The sequence below is a fragment of the Poecilia mexicana genome, unplaced genomic scaffold (assembly GCF_051168715.1).
Source record: "Poecilia mexicana isolate PSO_F unplaced genomic scaffold, ASM5116871v1 scaffold_5, whole genome shotgun sequence".
Classification (NCBI taxonomy): domain Eukaryota; kingdom Metazoa; phylum Chordata; class Actinopteri; order Cyprinodontiformes; family Poeciliidae; genus Poecilia; species Poecilia mexicana.
Genome location: NW_028263374.1, coordinates 1,184,836 through 1,207,460, shown reverse-complemented (window position 1 = coordinate 1,207,460; position 22,625 = coordinate 1,184,836). Strand labels below are relative to the sequence as shown.

At 38.5% G+C, this 22,625-nt stretch overlaps 1 protein-coding gene across 1 annotated transcript in view; it reads right to left on the bottom strand.

Moving 5' to 3' along the window:
- LOC106919734 (contactin-4-like) overlaps nt 1–22,625 on the bottom strand; it is a 242,313-nt gene that overhangs the window by 133,843 nt on the left and 85,845 nt on the right. The window contains exons 3-4 of the mRNA XM_088005312.1: nt 13,755–13,887; nt 2,048–2,223 (exon numbers count right to left, since the gene is read on the bottom strand). Of these exons, the coding sequence (XP_087861438.1) occupies nt 2,048–2,223; nt 13,755–13,887 (309 nt within the window). The remainder of the gene's footprint in view (nt 1–2,047; nt 2,224–13,754; nt 13,888–22,625) is intronic.

The window sequence follows — 22,625 nt, the reverse complement described above, 5'->3', positions numbered from 1 at the left end:
ATCTATAAATGGAGACAAGTTTCCTCACCCATCCAGTAAACACACTCATGACAACATTAAGACTCAGCCCAAAAGACACATAAATCTGTATAAAAACCAATTCTATCTGTGTTCGATGGAGAAATAAAGCAAGAACAATCAGCTATGAACAAAGTATCTGTGTTGCACTGACTTGTTTGTCATAACAGAGACCAAAGAGAAGGGAGGGCTGATAAGAGGATTTCTGCTGCTGTGGTACAGGGTGCTCTGTATGGACTACAGCAGATCCACAACCCAACACAAGCATATAACATTTGGCCTTACTGGCATTCCATACTTGATTACAATAGAGTCAGTGCTCACAGTTGCATCACTGTCTCCAGGCTTGCAATTAGGTATAAATCGGTCCTCAGACACTTGCTTCGAAAGTCGATGACTTCTTCTGTGTGATGCTTCCCACAGGAGATTTGCACTTTTTCCACACATTGAACAAATGGCTTTGAAAGAGAGAGCATCTCACCTCCGTCAGCTTTATTTCTGAAGTTGTAGCATGTGGAGGAAAAGCAGGGATAGCATCCTGCAAGCTTCTGAGAAGTGAATTCCCTTCCATCAGCCAGTTGACTGGCCGCTGGGTAGAGGAAGTGCTCCTCAGCACTATATTAGGCTTAAAGCTGCAGTATGTACGTTTTATAAAAAAATATTTGTTTACATATTTGTTGAAGCCATCACTGTCGTGACTGTTATGAGATGGATAATCTGTAAAAAAAAAAAAATTGATCTCCTCTGCCTTCTAGAAACAACCAATCATGGGGTTAGGGACATACGCTGTGATGCATAAGTAAGGTATCAAAACATTTTTTTAGAATTTTTCTGTTAATTTAACAGAAAATTTAAACTACTACTTCTGTTAAAGACCATCCTATGGTCTTTGAAATAAAACATAGGACTTAAGAAAATAGTGTTTTGAAATGATCAGGACCATGCTACAAGGCTAGCATGGTCCACGTAGCAATCACAGGACCATGACATTTCTCATTTTAATCTGTTATTTTTTGTGTTGGAGTTCTCATAAATGTTCTACTTCATTCTCCTAATATTTCAGTAATATTCAGATTTTACTGTTGTATGACTTTATTCTCATATTACTACAATTGTATTCTGGTAAAATTATGACATTATTCCAGTAGATAAAATATGACAAAGCTGAAAAACACGTTTTTCAAAAAAAGATGGTATGCACTGGGCGTACTGACATCACTGTGAACTATGGAAACTCAAGGAATGCATTGATTTAAAAACAAACAAGGTTTTCCAAAAATGTAACTAAAAAAATCTATTAATTGATAAAAATCGATTTATCTGCCAGGTAGCCAGCCGCCTCACATCATTCAGCTATGAAAGGAAAGAGAAGACGTCTGAACTCATTTTCTGCCGTTGGACTTCATTGTTCCCTTGGCAACGTGCTTATTGGAGGCTAGTTGTTAATTCAACCACCCAGGGAGACCGCTGCCCTGCAAACTGTCCTCTGAGGTCCGCCCGTTCAGTCTGATTAACAGAGCCTCCTGTTAGCACACCATCGGATCCCAATCCCTCCCAGATCACGCCTCAGCACAACTTTTGATGCATGTCTCATGCACGTCTGATAGTTCTCTTGCTTTGAGGTCTGTTTTTTCCCCCCTCCTACCTAATAAATTCAGAGTACAGCAACATAATGCCACAGGAAAGCACAGATTCAGTTAAAAAGTAAATAAAAGCTCTTTAGTGGCAGCCAGCATCACCGGTGGCAGTTCTTTTAATTACCATAACCCGCTTTATGCTTTCACATCTTTATTGTTGCCTGGTGTTTGATCTGCTGCATTGACTAGTGTAAACTCCAGTCAGCACACAGCGGGTGCTAATGACACCCAAGGGAAAAACTCTCCCCAGCATGTTAATCGTGTCTTAAAGACGTAAAGAAAATTTTTGCATTGTCATCCTCGGTTGTAACAATGTAACTTTCTTTTTTTTTTTTTTTTTTTGCAGCCACAGAAGCCAAAGAAGTTTGCCCAGAGGCGAGGAAAAAACTCACAAGCAAAGGTTAGGCTGGCCTCTCGGCTGACGATGGTCCCGAAGGAGTTGGAGGCGAGGCACTGGTACGTTCCGGCATCTTGGTCTTTGTTCAGACGGCTGATTCGGAGGTTGCCTCCAGAAAGGCTGTAGTGAGATCCAGCTTTGGGAGTGACTTCTGTACCGTTTAACTTCCACCTGACGCAGACAAAAAAAATGTAATCAGAAAGAATAGAAAAAATTAACATGGAAATTAAGAAATTAAAACACTGTTCAGAGCAGACCGGGGCGACGACAAATACCAGACTCATGAGAACATTGTGACTTGTACGTTCGATTGCATGAGAGGAATAAAAGGTGGTGGGGTTCCCAGACATCATGCCCTCCAGCTCGGTGTTAATGTAAGCAGCAGTGAACCGTTATGGTGCCAAGGACTTGACTTGGAGAACAGATAGCATTGCAGGCCATCCATCTTTCCGAAGCCCAGTCAAACCGCATAAAATTTCCACTTAATCATTATGGTGCGACAATTAAAACAAATGCCTGCGAGCTTGCCTTCGCACTTGTGCATTCTAGACCTGAGGGCATGATTATCGTTGGTGTTATGGGTGATCAACGACGGGTATAATTCACTTAAAATGGCAGCGGACTCTCCAGTTTCTCATGCAGATGCATGTTATTAAGAAGAAACTCAGGTGGGAGGAAATCCGTCATTTCTGAAAAATGGCTACAAGCAACGACAAGCATCAGTGGCGCCAAAAAGGTGCTCACTGATTTGTAACCCTTATTATGAGAAAGAATTCATACCCTGGGAGTTTTCTCACATTTTATCATATTATGCTGCAAAGTTCTAGGGATTTCATTGGGATTTTGTGTAACATATCAACACAAAGTGCTGGAAAAATTTTATGATCTTTTGCTCACCCACCCACACAAGCAACAATACCGAAATCAGTGGTGTGCAAACTTTTTGCCATGAGGGCCAAAGTTGTTTAAGTTGAAAGCACTTGGGGCCCCAAACACTGTACATTTTTTTAAAATAACATTTTCAAAACAAACTTTTGGAGCCTTTTTATCAACAATGAACTAAACAATTTAAATTTAATTAAAAGTAACAAAATAGTCAGATGTGTAAATGAATGTAGATACAAAACATAAGAAAAGGCCCACAGTTTGAAATTGCTTTGGGTTGCGTTTGAGAAAAAGTAGGTCAGTGTTTGTAGGTGCAGTTACTCCAAAATTAAGATGAATTGGAAAATGTCATTAATAAATGTGAATCTAGATTTTCTACCTAATATACCTCGTAATTTTTATTTATCTGTAAAAATGTTGAAAAACATCAACCACCTCATTTGCATAATAGGTAGTTATATCAATCATCAATTAGCATTACATGTTGAGAAAATTTTTGAAGAGTGAACTTCTCCATTTCATAAACATGCACAGCTAACAGCAGTGCATAGCAGTGAAGTGGAAATCTATCACATAAAATCCCCCTGGAAAACACTTAAGCTTATGAAATGAAAGAGTCCTAATAGGTGAGAAAAGATCGTTTCACATCGTCTTTTAAAATAAATATGCAGTTCAGGTTTGATCCTGGTGATTTTGCTACGTATTTCTTTGAGGAGTGTTTCTGCTTTGATTTCTTTCATTTAAGTCTCAGTTTGATTTCAGGTGCAGCTGGGAAAATATTGTGCTGTTGTTGTTGGAAGAACAAACACCTTGATGGGGCTTCGTTAAAGCTCCTCTGTAAATAGCTAACAGAAGTTGTGCGCAGCTGTTAGGTGTGCGACTCTCTCGGCTCTTACTGATATAAAGGTTTTGTCTCACTAAGCTCAAACAACCTTTCAGAAAAGATATTAACCATAGTGTTATTTTACTGCTGTACTTTGTTCATCTTCGACAGTATAGTGCCTTCTAAAATTCATGATACCAGTCTAAAGTATTGCGTTCTTCCTCTGGCTGTAACAGGTTCTCTTCCCTAACCATGCTACCATGGCGACGCCACCATCACGTTTCACAATACAAACGATAGGTTTAGGCTGATGTATCGACGTGAATTTCCACCACAAACAGCATTTTGAATGTTGGCTGAAAACTTTTATTTCACCAGAGAACATTCTTACAGAAGACTGCTTCACCCTGGCTTATGGCAAACTTTGTGGATGGGAAAGTTCAAGATGTTCATCAAAAGTGTCTTCACATGCCCTTTGGTGCATTAACTGCTCATTTTTGTGCACTTTTACATCATAAGGCTAATGACATTGTGGGAGGTCCCTATGCAGATTTCCCAGGAGTTCTGGAAGTAAGGTTCTTGTGAACAGTTTTTTGTTTGTTTGTTTTTATCGCTGATATCAATTATTTCATTGTTCTTGATGTGCAATACTTTGGTACAACATGTCACTTACAAAGTGATGTATAAATAAAGTTGAAATTGATACTAACATTAAGATTTTTAATTATAAAATGCCCTGTTCAGAATTAACTCTGATCTTGTTCCTATTGCCTTCAACTCAAAAAAAAAAGAAAAAAAATGAAAAAACTCTCGTTTGTATGACCCACCTGTCAACACATCTGGGTGACTCAGGTGGAAACCTGAGTCAGCCAGAGGTGACTGTGGGTTTCTACTTTAAACTTCTCAACTTTCTCACTGACCTGTTTGCTGTATTCCTTTAGTCTTGTTCACTAATGTTCTCCAACAAACCTGATGAATACCTTTGCAAGGCAGCGCATAATAGACCTAATCTGTCACTTGGGTTGCAGAAAATCAGCTATTTTTGGTGCCATGTCCATGGCCGCCTGTAGAGCAGGAGCGGGGCCATCATAGAAAGCGCGAGCGGGAGCTGATTACACGAAAAACAATGTCAGATGAGCGCTGCCTGCCAGTCTCTCTACAATCAAATGTCTCAAAAACAGCAGAATTCTTGTGGGCCGCAGAGCGACTGCACTCACACGGCGCCGCTACAGACGTCTCTCTTTTAATAGGCATAATGTGCAGCACAATGGTCTTTCATGGCCCTTCTCCAGTTCCGTCATAAGTAAGTGCACGCTCTCGAGAGCCTTATTACCACACACAATAGAGAAGAGCCTGCGGGAGAGAAGGCTGCTTTCCCACAGGATCGCAGCAGTGATTCATTTGCAGCAAACAGAAAGAAATCAAGATATTTTCCGAGCCAAACAAACACCTTCGACCTGAAAACAGCGGCAAAGCGGGCAGGAAGCAGAAGGAGCAGGTGACACACAGAGAGGAGTCTCGTTTTCTCTTTGAAAAGGATTTCCATCTAATACGGAAGCAGCCTTTTACACAGCTGTAATTGCTCAGAGTAAGGTGGCGTTGTATCAGAAGATAAACAGTTTAATCGGTGACAGCTTGAAAAACCAAATGCTGCAAGAGATTTTCTTCGTCGGTCGTCAACTTCAGCACTTTTCCGACTCTTTCTAAAACATTGGAGAGGATGGTTACAGCAATTAGGCTTCAGAAAATGATTTGATTTATCTTGGAAAGTGATCACGCTTCGCACTGGAGCGGGAAGAATTAACTCAGTTGGGGGGAGAGAAGGCATTTTCAATCCCTAAACGCTCCACATAGTGTGTGTCCGTGTCGGCCATGGTTAAATATAACTACCCACAAAAAAGCTGCTATTGTCCCCTTTGTAGCAAAATTGTAGAACCCCAATAACAAGTCTTCTCACTTCCATATCATTCATTATTCAGCGATGTCCAGACTTTCTGTGAAACTCGAGGACATTTCCACTCCAGAACGAGTTAGCGCGAGGCGCAGCATGGGGTGGATCTTTGAACCGCCAGACGGAGTCAGCTGTGTGTCTTCCATGGGAAGCCAAGCAGAGGAACACATCAAACACATGTTGAAGAGAGAAATTTAATAATTCTGTTTACAGTGATTTATAACGGCAAGCCGGGCCAGGACTGCAGTCCCATTTGTTAGGCACATGCTTTATACAATCATGTAACAACAGGCTGTGTACAACTGTGGCAAAACACCACACCATCTGGCTTATGAGCCTGCACTGCTGCCTGGTCTGTTCAGTCCTGGTGCTAAAAGATACTTTGATGCGCTGTCCCAGTAGTTACATCCACAGTAAATACTAAAACTCCATATACCCCCGTTAAAATGAAGTGTTTTCAAAAAAACATTTTTACATTTAACATGTAAAATGTAAAAACATATTTATTTGTTATTAAAAGAATAACAAATAAATGTGTTGCTGAATTGCTAACTTTTTGAAGGACTTTTGGTGGGACATTTTGAGAATTTATAATTTTTTTAGTATTAATCTGTCAGAATCTCAAGATTTTGAGGTCAACCTGACGATTTGCACATTTGGACCAAAAGTTCCCCAGATCTCGAGGATTTGAGAACAGCTCTTCCCCATGGCCTTCTGGGCAAATTTGAGAAAGATCCTGAACTTTATTTCAGGTTAATTAGTTTCACAATAGGACTGAATGCTAAAACTGAATCAAAGAGATCTTGCGATACTGAGAAAACACTGGATTTTTCTTGTCAAAGAGGAGATGGTGATGTGATGTGACTCTGCCTGGTAGACTAAGAATACCTGACTATCGTGATCTCTGGTAGTCTTGGGGATTAAGGACCACAGCTGCCCGCAAAAAACTAAAGTACAACAATACTTGAGATCCCTCCTAAGAACACCCATTAAAGTCTATTTTAATCATTCAAGCACCAAATATATCTGAATATTCATCAATATGCACAGTGGAAACCATCTTGACACTTCTGCAGTTAGACATCTACAGTCTGCCTTATTTCTACTCTTGGGTTTAAACACAATTAGTACCAATAAAAATGAATGGTGCTCCTGGACTGACTGCCTTGCAAAAGCCAGCCACAGGCGAGTCATGTAGCATTGAGCCTTGATGTTACAGCTCTCCAAGCTGCAATTTTATGTGAATATTTAAGATATGCTCAATGAAAAAAATAAACACAGTTTTGTGAATATAACTTAGAGTTATGATCCATTAAAACAGTGAATCTGCCAACTCTAAACCACCAACAGGCAGGTGTCCACTGTATTAAGAGTTAAAGGAGATGGATTTTAGCTTGAAGCCCTGTTGTATGTTTGAGTGTCTTAGTTTGAAGATAAAAAGTGAGCATTTTATATCTTGTACCTGAATGGCTGCTCAGAAACAGCTGTCACCAAAACCCAAATGTTAATCTGGCAGTATTTTGTTTACCTGGTATGAAGAGAAAATGTCAGTGCAGTGCTTTGTATCTTGTCTGACAAGATACCACTAGTGAGGTAACTGCTAATGACAGAGACTTAGTTCTAACACTAAATTAAGGGGCCATGGCACAGCTTTTATTGTGATAGGATTATATTTGATGATTAAGCCTAGATTTAGCTCTGTTTGAAAGATTGCATTCCCATAAAAAAAATGTGTATATTTCTGCAACCACAAAGTCTATTTGAAAACTTTTCAAGTCCTAGTAAAGAGAAGACTTGAAAGATTTGCAAGGATTGGGAAATATCAGTCCATGCATTACTGGGAAAAGGTTAACAAAGGTAGTACACAGTAGAAATGAGAAAAAATTGGTTTTACAAAACTCTTTTCCTCTGAGAATGACTGTACAGGAGCTCTAAAGGTTTTCAAATTGTAACATATTATATTAACATTATCTCTGCATAAATTTATCCTCATTAAATGAAACAGAAGAAAAATAGAGAGGTTATAACATATAAGACAAAGTTCAGGCCAGGTTTCCAAAATGCCCAATTTGACACTTAAAGTGTTATTCAAATGTTCTGCTGTACGTCAGCATGTACTTAATCTGTAAATCACTAATGTTCAACACATCCAAATCCAGTCTGAAACAGTCATTGTTTCACACAGTTTTCCAGGTGCAAACCAGGACCAAACTGACCACTTCTTCTTGCTCTGTTACATTCTCCTACTACTCTCCAGTTTTGCCTTTGCTCGCTGCAAGGTGCTGGATATCCTTAGATAGAAACTTTTTCTAATCAGTTTGAATAATAAACTGAACTGGCCTCCATTGTTTGATACCTGGGATCAACTGGAATGTAGGCATGATTGGATTGAAGTAACTATTTTTTGTGAAATGACTTGTGTTGACGTTTTGTGAATTGGCGTACTGTAAATAAACTGAATTGAATAAATTGCACTTATTCAACAAGGACATTGCAACTTTTTTCTCTTTTTACTTTATCACTTTTTCTTACACATTTATGTTTTTCATTTGACTTGTATGTGATAAATTCAACAATAAAGGGTTAAAGGATTTACCATGGTGTCAAACACAACACACCTGTCACAATGACAGAGGTGTTTACACTATTGAGAAGCCCTGCAAACCTAAACTGAAATAAGAGTCAATTAAGAAAAATTTAAGCACAACAACAAAAAAAATCCCACTCTGACTCTCCATTGTGAGTGCAGGATGCTCTGAGCCATCTGCCCTGATTTAGAGCTGTGTTAGTGTTTCTTGTAGAATAATTTGTTTCACTACTTCTTCTCAGTTTTTTTTTTTCCTGCAAAGGTCTTTGAATCCGTCATCTGACAAAAATCATTACAAACAGAAAGCTTACACCCTGAGTTTGAGGCGTTAATCTGCTTATGGCAGATTTTTTTTTGCAAAAACGAGGAGAAATGAGGACGTCAAGCAGCGAGGATTAGTTTGTGGTTCTCTCTAGTCTCCATTGCAGCAGAAGAAATTGCTTACACCACATCCATCTAATCAAAATGAAACTGAATTACACCCACAAAAAAGTAGAGAGATGGAAAGGCAGAAATGAAAAGAATTATGTTAAAATTGCAATACAATAGCAAACACTTTGTGGATTTGGAAGCACAGGTACACTACTGGAGATCCAGCAGATCAGGTCGGGTCAGAGTTGACTTCAGATTATTCCACACATGTCCCAGATCACAGGACATGGCTGGTCTTACTGACGGACCCTCTGTGGTTTATGAATCAGTCATACAGTGTGGTGAACTGCATCTGTCCTCAGACAGACAACAGTCAAGTTGTAGTTTGAATGTTCGTAGCCACGGTGACACACAGGCACAAATAACTGGGATGAATTTGTCCTGGGGTTTGATCTGACTTCATTAACAACAAAAATGAATTTATTTTGTTGGCACTGGATTGTTGACCAACACAAAGTAGCACATAATTGTGAAATGGAAGGTAAATCATACACACTTTTCAAGATTAATTACAAATAAATAAATAAAAACCTGTTCTTCACTAAATAAATCAAGTTCAGTCAGATTCAGTTAACCACTGAAGTAAACGACACAAAAACCTTTGAAGAAGACTTTGAACATAACGTCCTTCTTCACAAAATATACATAAAAATGGAATGCTGTCAGATTTGAGCGGTTGTATGATAAAAAAACCATGAGCCATTTCTCCCACCAGCGTTAGACTCTCATTCCTGCTTTGGTTGTAATTACCCAGAATGCCCTGCACTATATATAGTATAGTGACTATAGTCCAACTTCTTGCTTTTGGAGCAGTCCTTCGGCCCACTTGGTGCTGAGTTCACTTCAACCCAGCAGAGACCGAGGTTTGTAGGCAGAGCAGAGTTCACTCTTTTTAGTCTGCATCAGAGTTCGATTGTGCATTTACAGAAAAACCAGACTTTCCAGACAAATGAGCTAAAGTTTGATTAAAGTGAACTAAACAGGGCCGGTGTTTAAAGCCTTGTCAAAATTCTCCATTAAACTGAGGTCTGGAGTTTTGCTTTTCAGGGTTTGGTAAAAATTGGTTCCAACACTGAGGCACAAAACATTTCTGTGATTCTACTAAGATTTTATTTACACATTCTTCAAGTGCTTGATGCTAACAATTACATTTTTCAGATTTTTTTTTTTTTTTATTATTTAGATGCTTAATATCTCTCAAAACTTCTCTAATGAAAAATAAATGAGCTGGCTTATAAATCTTATTCATGTGAGGAGACTTCTTTAGCAACACTTTTTATCCTGGTTTAATTCTCCACTGGTTTTTCTACACATACTGTGTGTACTTATGATGTTTAGTCATACCAACAACTAAATATGATAAGAGTAAAGGAGCTTGACGGTGGACAGATCTGGCCAGTCATTTTGTGTAATCCAGCAGAACGCAGTGATGTGGTTGAAATTCCATCCATGACTGGATCCCGCTGGCAGCGAGAGGCCGGATGGCAGCTGCCTTATATGAACTACTTCAACTAGAAGTGGAGCGACATGTGCAAGCAGGTGTGCTGCTCTATCTGCAGTTATCACAGTATTTCTGCAGATGACAGGAAGTCTGAATTTTCTGGAAGTCAGAGATGTAGAGTGAAAATGAATTGTGAGATGACAATCCTCTGTGGGGTTCCTCTGCTGCTGACCACCTAGTCAGACATAAAAGCTTTTAGTCTCACATACTATGAGGTCATTAGTCCAGCCGATTATTAAGGCATCAACTTGTCTTCATTGTCCAGACCTCCATTGATCTGCTCCTCCTGCCTGAAGCCTGTGATCTTCATCACTGACCACACGTCGCTTTTACTGCTATTTCTGATCTTCACTTTAAATGTATTTTATAGTCTTCTACAATTCCTTGTCTCATTCTCTGCTTGCTCTTTTTCTGTTATGTACCAGTTGGTCCAGCTCAATAGTGATCCATGGTTTATAAATGGGAACTGTTTTGCTGTTCTGGTGGAGATCCACACTTAAGTTTCTATAGTTGGGAAAACACTTAGTCACAGTCTCCAGTGGGCTGGTCCAGTGCATCACAAAGGAGAATAATGAGAAATTGGTTCAAAGGAAGAAACACCAAATAAGGAGAACTGGATGGGCATGATGCATATGTTAGGGAGAAGCAAACCCTCTGTAGATTTGGACTGAACACATTGTCTATATAAAACTAGTAAAATCAGATTTTGTATGAAAATAATGATCTCGTCCCCCAGAGGTTTGATGTATTTTTGTACTTTTTCTTCTTTTGATTAATTTGTTTTGTGTTTTTTCTTGTTCTTGTTTTACCATAAATGTCAAGGACTAAACAATGTACATGTTAACTGTTGTTCTATGGCTTGTAATACCAATAAAAATGAAATAGAAAAAAAGATAGCATTTGTCCCATAATTAATGAAATAATTTTAAACCTGCTTCTCATATTTACTCAAACTTTCTTTAACTGACGACAGGTGTATGAAAATTCTGGTTAATCTTTTTTGAGAAGAGCTTTGTCACGGCTTCCTGGTGAATGAGGACGATTAACGAACACTGAGTGTTTCTTGGCTCTCATTTGTTTGTTGTAACATGTTTGGGAGGCAGCAGCAGATCTGGAAGGAAGGCCACCCTGAAAGGAAACGGCTGATGAGGTCAACCCGTAAGCTGGCTAAGTCCCAAGCAATAAACGTACCGATCCTTTCAAATCTCACCCTGGTCATTTCTGAAAGCAAACATGATTGACTTGAACTTCACCTCACTACGGCTACAGCAACAAAACACAGCATAGCACCCATTCAGTCTACTATTGGTCCACGTTAAGGAGGAATAAAGAGAGAAGAAAGACTTTGAACTGGGTGCATGCATGCGGCGCTTAACATGCGCTCCGAAGCTACAAATACACAACACATGTTTTCAGCAGAGGGTAAAAAAAAAAACCAAATCATCACAAACACAACCCACGAGATGCATTTTTCTGATCCTGATCGGGTCAGGCATGATTCGAGAGGATGTGTAAGTCTTTTCCTGAGCTGCAGCTAACAAGCCAAGACTGTCTTGTTAGCCTCATCAGGAAACAAAGCCCAGAGCATTTTCATTCACGTTGAATGGAAGGCTGAGTCCAAGGGCATAATTAAAATATACTCTGCATGATATTACGACACATGGACAGTTTTTCTGCTTTGCAGCCATTAGCTCCACAGTAAAGCAAAAAAGAATTGAGGAAGCTTCTGATAATGAGAACCATGCAAACCTAATCTAATTATTGGGGAAATGGCTCCAACATTTAGGGTTTCTGGAGGTTTTGGTCAGTTAAATGTAACCTACAAGATGTTCTTAAAAACTCTCAAGCATTTATCCCTAATGACAACAAATGTCCGAAACAACTGTAAAATGTGACATGCTAACATTTCCTTCCAATTTAAGCATTTAAGTCTCTAATAACACATTTAGCTCCAAATATTAATATCATCTTACTTAACTCAACTTCCCTGAACAGAAAAGAAAGAAAGTAAAGTACCGTATTTTCCGCAGTATAAGGCACACTGGATTATAAGGCGCACCTTCAATGAATGGCCTATTTTAAAACTTTTTTCATATATAAGGCGCACCGCATTGTAAGGCGCATAGAATAGACGCTACAGTAGAGGCTGGAGTTACGCTATGCATCCACTAGATGGAGCTGCACTAAAGGGAATGTCAACAAAACAGTCCGACTCCGGTCGGCTGGGGCGTGGCCGGACAATGGTCACCCTTCTCCGTTCGCGCACAGCATGTTGGTGGAGAACGTGGTGCTAAATGACCTGCAGACGTCCTGATTCTAGATGGTTGGTAGGTAGATAGGTCAGTCAAACTTTATTAATAGATTACAAACCAGCTTTCTGACAACTATCCCAGCATGCACCATGCACTTCTTCTACAAGCGAAAATGAAGTTGGCGGCTGCTTACCGTAGTTGCTAGACCTGCTGTGGCTCAATATTGGTCCAAATATAAGGCGCACTGTCGGCTTTTGAGGAAATTGAAGGTTTTTAGGTGCACCTTATAGTGCGGAAAATATGGTAAGTTTAAATGAGCAGTAGCTCACAATATGTGGTATTGGTACGTCTTCAAGTTACACTAGATCTATCCTTACTCTGTCCTTAGTAACAGCACCCACTCTGGAACGAGTAGCAGCAGGAGTAGCTCTCCTTCTGATACATACGGTGAAAGTATAATTACACAGAACAGCTCAACTGTTTGATTCTCTGCACCTGACATGCGGCAATCCAGTCAGATTTGACCTGGCATGGCTTTTTGGGATGTTCAAAAAGTAAAAAAAAAAAATTTCTTTTAAAACTTTTCCCAATTAGAAGAACTTGCTAATCTCAAACTGTGTTTTAAATAATTTCTATTCAGTTTAGAATATCCATTCCAAAAAAGTCCAGACTAATTAAACAACAGAAAAGCAAATGCAAACTTTAGCATCATTATCAGTTAATGCATTAGCAGCTAACGGTTAGCTGCATTCTCACAGTGCTTACAAATAATCTTTGTCTAGTCTGCCTGGAAGCTCCCACACAAAGATAAAAACACACTTTAATGTGTTGATGTTTGAGGTTACAGTGTGGCAAAACGTGAAAAAGTATACAAGCATTTCTTTTGCAGCAGTGTTTCTAAAATGTCTTTCTCAGATAAACTTATTGTCTTGGCAAGTGTTAGTAGTAAAAAAAAAAAACAAAAAACAGACTTGCACGGTCATCCAGTTTATTTTTGACGGGAAAAGAAAAGCGAGCCAGCCTGCGACGTGTTGGGCAGCAGCAGTTAATGGGTAAAGACGTGATCTGTCTGCCAGCATGAGGAGTTCAGACACTGTCTGAGTCTGCTGCAGGTTTTATGACTACTTCATTTTCCATTAGTTTCTTTTTATTGCTATTCGGAGATGAACAAATGCGAAGGAAGAGACATTTGTGAGCAGTGTGTTGATATTTGGAGCATCAGGAGAGCCAGTGATAACGGAGAATCCGAGGCGCCTCGGTGTGAGACTCACCGGTACGTGGGAGGTGGGCTTCCCTGGGCCTCGCAGCTGAACACCACCTCCCTGTTGGTCCCCACCGTCTCCACAGGGTACACGATGCTGCCTGGCTGCTTGGTGAAAGCGGGACTCTGCAGGACGCTGCTCTCTGTGGGACCACAAGGAAACACAACACGGTTGATCATGAACCTGCGTGGCGGGCTGTTTGCAAAACAGCCAATTAGTCAGTGGCAGAAAACAGTTGATGCTGCCTGAAGTCTCTCAGAGGGCAAAACCACAAGCAGACAAAGCATATCAATTTAAAGTGCCTGTCACGACTCGGAGGCGCACAGGGAAAGGATTTGAAGTGAGACGTGTCTTCAGGACCTATTTAGGTGGTAATAGGATATAGAGTCTAATTTAGGTTGAACAATGGCCTGGAAAGATGCAGTCATTAGCCTGTTTTTATGTGTCCTTGTCTCATTTATTGGATTAGATGTTAGGATTATCTGCCCACATGGCTTGCATTTATTTTGTTTAACCTCTATACTGAAAATGACAGTATAAATGATTCCTATGTCGGTAACTCAACTGAACTCAGACTAAGCCTGAACTCACTTAAAATGAAAAAGAAAAATCTTTCTACTGAAAAGTTTTGTACCCATTTATTCCAATCAAAACAACATTGTAAAATTTCAGACTAGTTTCCATTTAGTCTAGGTAAAGAAAAAAAAAAGAAAAAAAAAAAACATGTGCAGGTTTTTCTTTTCTTCAGTGTCCCTTTATGTAACTAAGCCAGAGCCCTTTCATATACAGAATGAATACGTTAATACTCAATACAATGTGATTTTAAAACCCTGGTGTTCTCCAAATTGTGATTTTTATGTATTATTACACCCCTAGTTTAAGTTAAAATATATGAAAAAAAGTAAAAAGAACACTATCTCAGATTAAGTGAATATGATGAACATTTATGGAATCACGTTGCTGCTTTTGTTTGGTTTGATAGAAATACATCAGTCGCTGCTGCTCAACGTCTTTCTTATTCTAACAGAATAATAAAATTAAAGTTTTAAATGTGACAGTAAAGGGAACAGACAGCATGGTCAGCATGGTCTGTGTTTCATTATGTAAATTGAATTAGCTAATGGCGGCCTAAGCTAATATCTTAGACATGTAGTAAAACCCAATTACGGCGTGAACATGGACGTCTGGATCTCTGCTTTTGTCTGACCTAACTTGACCACAACCATGGAGTTTTGTATTTTTAAGATGACATGTGTTTGTGTGTGTATATGCGTGTGAATGTGTGTGTATGCATGTGTGTGTGTGTGTGTGTGTGTGTGTGTGTGTGTGTGTGTGTGTGTGTGTGTGTGTGTGTGTGTGTGTGTGTGTGTGTGTGTGTGTGTGTGTGTGGAGCAATGGGCATCCTGCCTGAAGAATACTAAATAACTGCCAACTCTTCCCAGGGGAATATAACTGGAGCATGCTAAACTAGGCACACAATGTCACTCCATGATGTCATACTATCATTTGCATATTCATGACTTTCTCACTTTAAATTTTATATTTTGTGATATTGTTTTACTCCTGTTTGTAACTCAGTTCATGGTAATGTACACAACATCTTAATGCAACCAAAAATAAAGGCATACGTTTGCAAACAGACATTTAAAAACATTTTTTACAAAGATATGTTACTTTCTCTGTTTTTCCTTTGGGAATATTTTCATGTTTTAGGTCAGTTTGGATAATCAAAATTATTTATGTTGCTAAGATTATTTTGACTGTTTTACTTTCTTCTTTGCCTGATGCCTGGTTTACCTGGCAGAAATGTCTTTGTGGTTTTGCTTTAACATAAATCCACAGATGTGTCTCCACTTCACTAAAATTTTGTTAAAAAATTAAAAAGGCCTGAAATTATCTTGGCTTTCTGAAATTATTTAATAGTACAGTAATCATAATGTATATGTTATAATTTGGAGAAGATAATAAAATTCATCTAATAAAATATTTTTTCCTCATTAATTTGACATTTACCAATTAGAAATTATTTTGGTAATTTTTTTTATAATTATTATTTCCCTTATTTAACCAGTGAACCCCGTTGAGATCTAGATCTCATTTTCAAGAGGGACTTGACTGACCATAAACAGTAAACATTAAAAATGTGTATTTTAAACAAAGCCACACCCTGTAAAAAGTCAGCTTTACCTTTATTTCCTCCAATCATAATGCCTTTCCTTCTTTTTAATAGAAAAAAGTAGTCTGAAATTATGAGAACATTTCAACTTGGGCTTATCAGCACTATTAGATTAGAAGCTGCAATGTCTCTGTCAGGTCAAACTCCTTTCACTTCGTAAAACCGGTTTAACAAACCACAGAGGAAAATAGGCTGTACTGTAAATGTTCACAGATAATGCCAATAACCTGAGTTAAGTGCACTTTTTTTTAAAAAATAAAGCTGTTACTGCTCCTCATTATTGAGTTTTTTAAAAATTAAGGATGTTTTAATATGTTAGTTTTTTACAAAAATCATCTTAAAAGGAAAAAAAATGGAATAATGTTTGACGATGGCAGCAATGTTGCATCATCTGACATAGTTACTATCAAAGCAACCAAAGATGGCTTCTCTCCTCTGCTTTTGGGGACATTTATAAGTTTATAAATCCACTAGAAAAAAAGCGGGGACAGGGTGTCTTAAACAATTAGACTCACTATTCTTACACAGCCCACAATGTCTTTACACAGCGAAAGGATCAGATTCAACAGGCAATGAAAATAAATGACTATGAATCTATTTGTTAAGGTGCTACAGTACCTCTGCATCTTTCCTAGTTATCATGGATCATACAGAGCTAAGTAGAAAACGCTGCATATTTGTTACTGTGGTGACGTTGGGTCCATTTGTCACAGAATTCCTCCTACATAAAACCACCAGCACAGAACACAGGATTTACTAGAAAACACATCTGTAGCTCAAAACAAAGGTCAAGCTGTATCTGCCTTCTGCTGTGACAAGCCGTCTCAGATGGATGAATTTAATCAGGTGCTCTTGTTGTCTACCATTGATTTCACTTAGACGTTTTTTTTTCTCTCCCTCAACCAGGGTGGTTCTTGAAGGAATGCAAATTACTTTTTTTTTTTGGTCTTTGCTTCCTCATTTTTCATTCAAGTTTCTTTGTTCAGGCCCACACTAACGTTAGCATAGCACACACACAGCTACCCAGTACATAGGCAGCTATCTGACCAAACTGGGGGGAATGTTTTGGAACTGCTCCACATTGAAAAAAAGAATAAAAGTCCAAATTTTCACATGTTGTTACTACTCAGCAATTAAAGGTCGAGGATTAAAGACCAACTGTGGTTTCTACAAATGTTACAACTAGATCAAGGCAGACACAAGTCAAAGCTGCTAAGTTGCAAACAGAACCTTTGCCTCAGATTTACTTTTTTGCACGCTCTATTTATGAAAATAATAATAATCTAGTCTTCAGCAAAGAGAGCTTCTGCAGTGACACATAAATCACGCCTTTCAGCTAATGTATGGGGCAAATCCAAAACACAACTTGAGTGGTGAAATAAAAGCGTCTTTTATTCCATTTCTTTTAAAAATTCATCTACATGTCAGAGCATAAAAGAGTTGAAACTTTTTTGGGGAAAATTTGCATTCATGGGTTTTTGACAGCAAAAATTACATACAATTATAGAATCTCTAGAGCAAGCTTCATATCTGAAAAGGGCTTCACTCCTATACAGATGTATGCATGTGAAAATATATGCATCATCAGGAAGGAAAATATGAGAGACTCAGATGTGGCTGTGAATTTTAAATGTGCCGAAAAAAATAAAACAACACACATTTAAATCAACGGCCTCCATCGGACTGTGCCTCCATTTGCATCGCACAGTAACTTACATTCGTGCTTTAACACACTCTGTTCCTTCTTGATTCAGAATGCAAACCATTACCCAACTTGCACAAGGAAATAAAGAAATTTGAGTTACACATGACAGAAAATGAGAATATTACAAATGAACTTGTCAAGAATCATAACTCTGCCAGTGAGACGATGGTCCTGCCCATTAAGTGGCTTCCTGACAGGCTTAGAGGAGCTGTGTGGGGTGGAATACCGACGTGACAGAGTAGGGATTCAGAATGGCCAAGCATGGACAAGCGCTGTGTGTTTTTGAGCAGTTCATTTTTCAACAAATAAATAACAAAATGTGCATCGTTGCCAGGACTCCAAAAAAATAAAAGCAAATTGTAGTGAATCTCATGTTGTCAATTTAATGTGATTGATCCATTGATCTCCATTTCTCCAGTCAATTATGTCAGTTTTCTTAGCAGTTTTAGAATTAGTCTGCCTAAATAGGTGTGCAGTTTGGCAATAGCAGCACAGGAAGTGAGCGAAGTTGTTGAGTCCATGCTGGTTACACTCCCACATATTGAGCAATTAAAGTCAGAGGAAGAACGTTTAAGATATTTAAACATGTCGTAGAAGACACTGTAGCCCTTCTCATCACGGCTTGGTTCATTTATGATAAGCTTCATCAAGCTGCCATTAAATCACGGCCAAACATAGCGACTGGGTAAAATCAGATCCAGTTGTTTAAAACTTCAACAGAGTCCACGAGTCCCAATAGTAGATCCTCTATACGAAGCAAAGCCAAGAACAAGGGGCTGCTTTTTACCAGGACAGATGTTTCCCAATTATTTGTAACTTAATTTAATTTTAGTTGTATCAGGTCCATCTAATAATCATACTGAAATTAAAAACCATCTCATTCCTTGGTAAATTTACAAAATCTTCATTACTCCCTTTTTCTCCATATTTATATTGAAACAAAGCAGACTTCTTAATGTTTTGCTGTAGACTGACTCAGTATTTCTTCAGTACTCTGAGGTTAATGACTCATATATACTGAGATATTTAAATAGATCTTCCATCATAACATTCCAATGACTTCAATTTTTCACTAACATGCCAGAGACTCTAGATGTCTTTGGCAGTCCGGAGCATAGTGCTGCCCCTCCCTGCCTATTGCTGTTCACTGTCAGCTAGCTATGAGGAGGATACTACACATTTCTCTTGCTTTTAATATACAGAAAATTTAACCAAAACTCAAATAATTCAGTGGGAAAGAGCAGTACAACAGGAGTCTACTTTAAATTACTAATACATGCTCCTGGTGTTTATTCTTTATCCTCCAAAACTCAGAATGTCTTTCACTTTTTAACAATCAATGTATTATAAGTATTGCATATAAAATTTATCAAATTTGGGTGTTTTTACTGGAAACAAATCCATCTTATATGGTTTGTACTAGGGTGTCCAAACTTTTTGCGATGTCAGATTGAATGTATGCCACTCAGTCTGAACTGTGGCAACAGTTTGTTTATGATGCATCTCCAAACTCTTCTAGTGATATCAGATACGGCGCTTTGCTGATACCTTCACGTCCCTCTGCCAATCGATTTCCTATTGACAAGCATTTGATCTTTTAAAAGCTTCTTCAGCATCTATGAATTTCTAGACGCCTTTAAGTCTCCCTCTGTGAAAATGTTCAATTTTGATCCACCTCTATTTTCTGATTTATTTCCCACAGATGGTAATTAATGTGAGCAGTAGAGAAATCCTTTTTGTGGATGCTGCACATTGCAAATTCCTCCAAGTGCTCAAAAAGCTTTGAGCACTTGGAGGCTCCAGCATTGTGTTTTATGAAAGCACTGTCAGATCTATGAATAGCTGCATGGAATGAAATGCCCAGAGTACTGAAAACATGCGAGTAAAAAAAAAAAAATATATATATATATATATATATACACATACATACATATACATATATATACAAGGAGTCTAAATGCTGTGCGGCTTGTCACAGCATTTAGACTCCTTGTTATTAATCTTTCTAGAGGGTACACTAACCTTTGATTGTGCAAAACTCAGCATGACACTTACTTATTAGCTTTGATTAATCATCTAAAAAGAAGCGATAGAACAGAAAAAGTTCCTCCTCAAAACATATGAAATAATTTCCTCTAAACAAAATAATGCATGAAGAGTTCATGGTCTCAGTTTTGTTTGAAATTATAATTATTTATAATTATTTAGGGAGTTGCAACTATTCTGTGTACAGAAAACAGAGTTGGGTTTAGTTTGGCTAAGAAATGCCTTTCAGTTATCAACCAAAATCCCACTGAAAGGGGATTTACTGAACAATACCACAACATGTTTGCTCATCTCTGTCTTTTCTAATTATGTCTGCTGAGTGTTTGGCTGTTTGGGGATAAATCTCTGGTAATTACATAGGTCACTCGTGGACACGACAAGTCTTGCTTGGCGGCTTTTCTTTTGGTTCTAAACAGCCAAGACTACATAGAAAACGAATATAAAAGCCTACTGTGCAAAATTGCTGCTAAGCCTGAATTTGTTGCCACTTTTTCAGCAGCCTTACAGCTGGACGAACATCTGGTCAGAAAAATATTTGCTTTACAAAGAAAAGGCTTGAATCTAAGATTACCCTGGCCTTTCTGTGTGGACATTTTATGGTCTTTTTATGAGTTTATGCTATTAGTTGGAATTCTAACAGGTGATTTCCTATACACTTTGTTGTTGTTGTTTTCAAATTTAATTATTTTGGCTGTAGTGGCCTTTATTTGAAAGTGCTAAGACAGAAAAGTAGGTAAGAGGGAAGGCATGCGGCAAAGGTCACCAGGTCAGGATTTGAACCTGCTACGGCCGCATCGAGTAATACGGCCTCCTTATGTGGGTTGTGCTAAACCCACCACAGCACTCTGCTGTTTTAACTGTGATTAGTCATAATTTTAGGCATCTTTAAGGACCCGTTCACACTGAGCCGGGCCAAAGAAGGAGCTGTTGTGAACAATGTCGTTAATTTTCTGAGTTAGAATTGTAGTTTGTCTATGGTTGTAATTTGACAATGACAATGGGAGAAGTAAACAGAGCCACCTCACAGAGACTAGAAAGCAGTAATTAGCAAACACCTGGTGGAGCTGTACATCTAGTGAGCTCATTACAGGAGCTGCTTCTCAGAGCAACGCTGGTAAAACTGTTGCTGAAGGGTTAATAGAGGAGCCATGTTGTGATGACTTCCTGAAGCATTTTGAACTGCCTTGCTGCCGAAAATGTGCTATATAAATAATCTACCTTTACCTTTGGAAGGCAGAAACTCTTGCTCAGTAAGAGCAAAAGTTTCTTAAAGAGACAGAGGGCCAATTTCAAGTCATTAAATTACAAAGTCAGATTTCTTTTAATATGAATTAAAATAAATGTTGCGTATATCAAATTTGGATTTGATATACACAGCATTTTTATTACATCTAAATGTAACATAGTTACTTGATTGTTCTATAAAGTGGCACTATGGAAAATACATAAAATTGCCCCTTTAAAAATCAGAAAAGGTTTTAAAAGAACTGCAAAATTATGAGTGAAACGATCAGCACATGTATTTGTTTCCACACTTCTGAATGTTATTTCTAATATCACCTAATATAATGCATGATAATTTAGAGAAACAGAACATTTGAGATGTTGGAACTAGACGATGAGATTTACTGTAGACTTTTTTTGTTTTTGGTAACCCAGGTAACACACTGGGGATTAAGAAGATTACAGATGATAGCTTCATCCCATACCTTTATTTCCACTTTACAGAAAAATGCGAAGACTTTATATTTTATTACTATATTCACATTTTGTAGGCTATTAACACAAAATGCTTTTATTCTCTTTCTGATATTATAAAATGATTGACTACTTAGCTATGGCTCCCTCTTATGTCTATGAGAATTTTGATACTACATGTTTGAGTTTCTCTCTTTTTAATGTAATGTTTTTTGTATAGCAGTTCGTTTGCCTTCTCTGTGGGGAGAAGAACATAAGTATTAGGACTCAATTAGAACAGTTAAAGTCTACTTTCCTCTAACACTAAATACTCAGAAAATCTCCCAGAAGACCCCACACACCCGCAGCACACTGTACCTTCCTCAGCTTTATTCCTCTGCTTAAGACTCTTTGGGTGAAACTGTCAGCCCAAAGCACCCGGTTCCCCCTGAAGGGAATACCGCGACGCTAGCTATGGAAATAGGATGTTTTCCTACTGTTAGATAACATTAAAACAGGGTTAAATTTTAAATAGGATGAAAATTTGATGCAGAAAAATAACTGGTTGATCTAAACTTTTCTTTTTGACAGGATGAGAATCTTTCTCGGATTGCACAGTGGCGCAGTTGGTAGAGCTGTTGCCTTGCAGCAGAAGGTTCTGGGTTTGATTCCCAGCCCCGGTCTTTCTGCATGGAGTTTGCATGTTCTCCCTGTGCATGCGTGGGTTTTCTCCGGGTACTCCGGTTTCTTCCCACAGTCCAAAAACATGTCAGGTTAATTGGCCTCTCCAAATTGCCCCTAGGTGAGTGTGTGTGTGCATGGTTGTTTGTCTCTGTGTTGCCCTGCGACAGACTGGTGACCTGTCCAGGGTGACCCCGCCTCCCTCCCGGAACGTTAGCTGGAGAAGCACCAGCAACCCTCCCGACCCCACTAAGGGACAAGGGTGTAAAGAAAATGGATGGATGGAGAATCTTTCTCTAACATCAACGCATCACAGTTAACTTTTATACAAATAGTTTTGTTTACTGGTGCCAAACAAACATTATTAATGCATATTCCTGATGTTTTTATCTTGAGAATCATAATTTCTATTTGTTTGTCACTTCCCTATATGAAAATAGTTTAAATCTGGTTTTACTCTCCCACTCCTTAAACTCTTAATAGGATGTTTTGACTAAAGATGGATTAAAAGCAATAGCTGAAGTCTATTTCACAGGGCAATGCATGCATACAAATACAATTCAGAACAAAATCAATATACAAACTAAAATTTCTA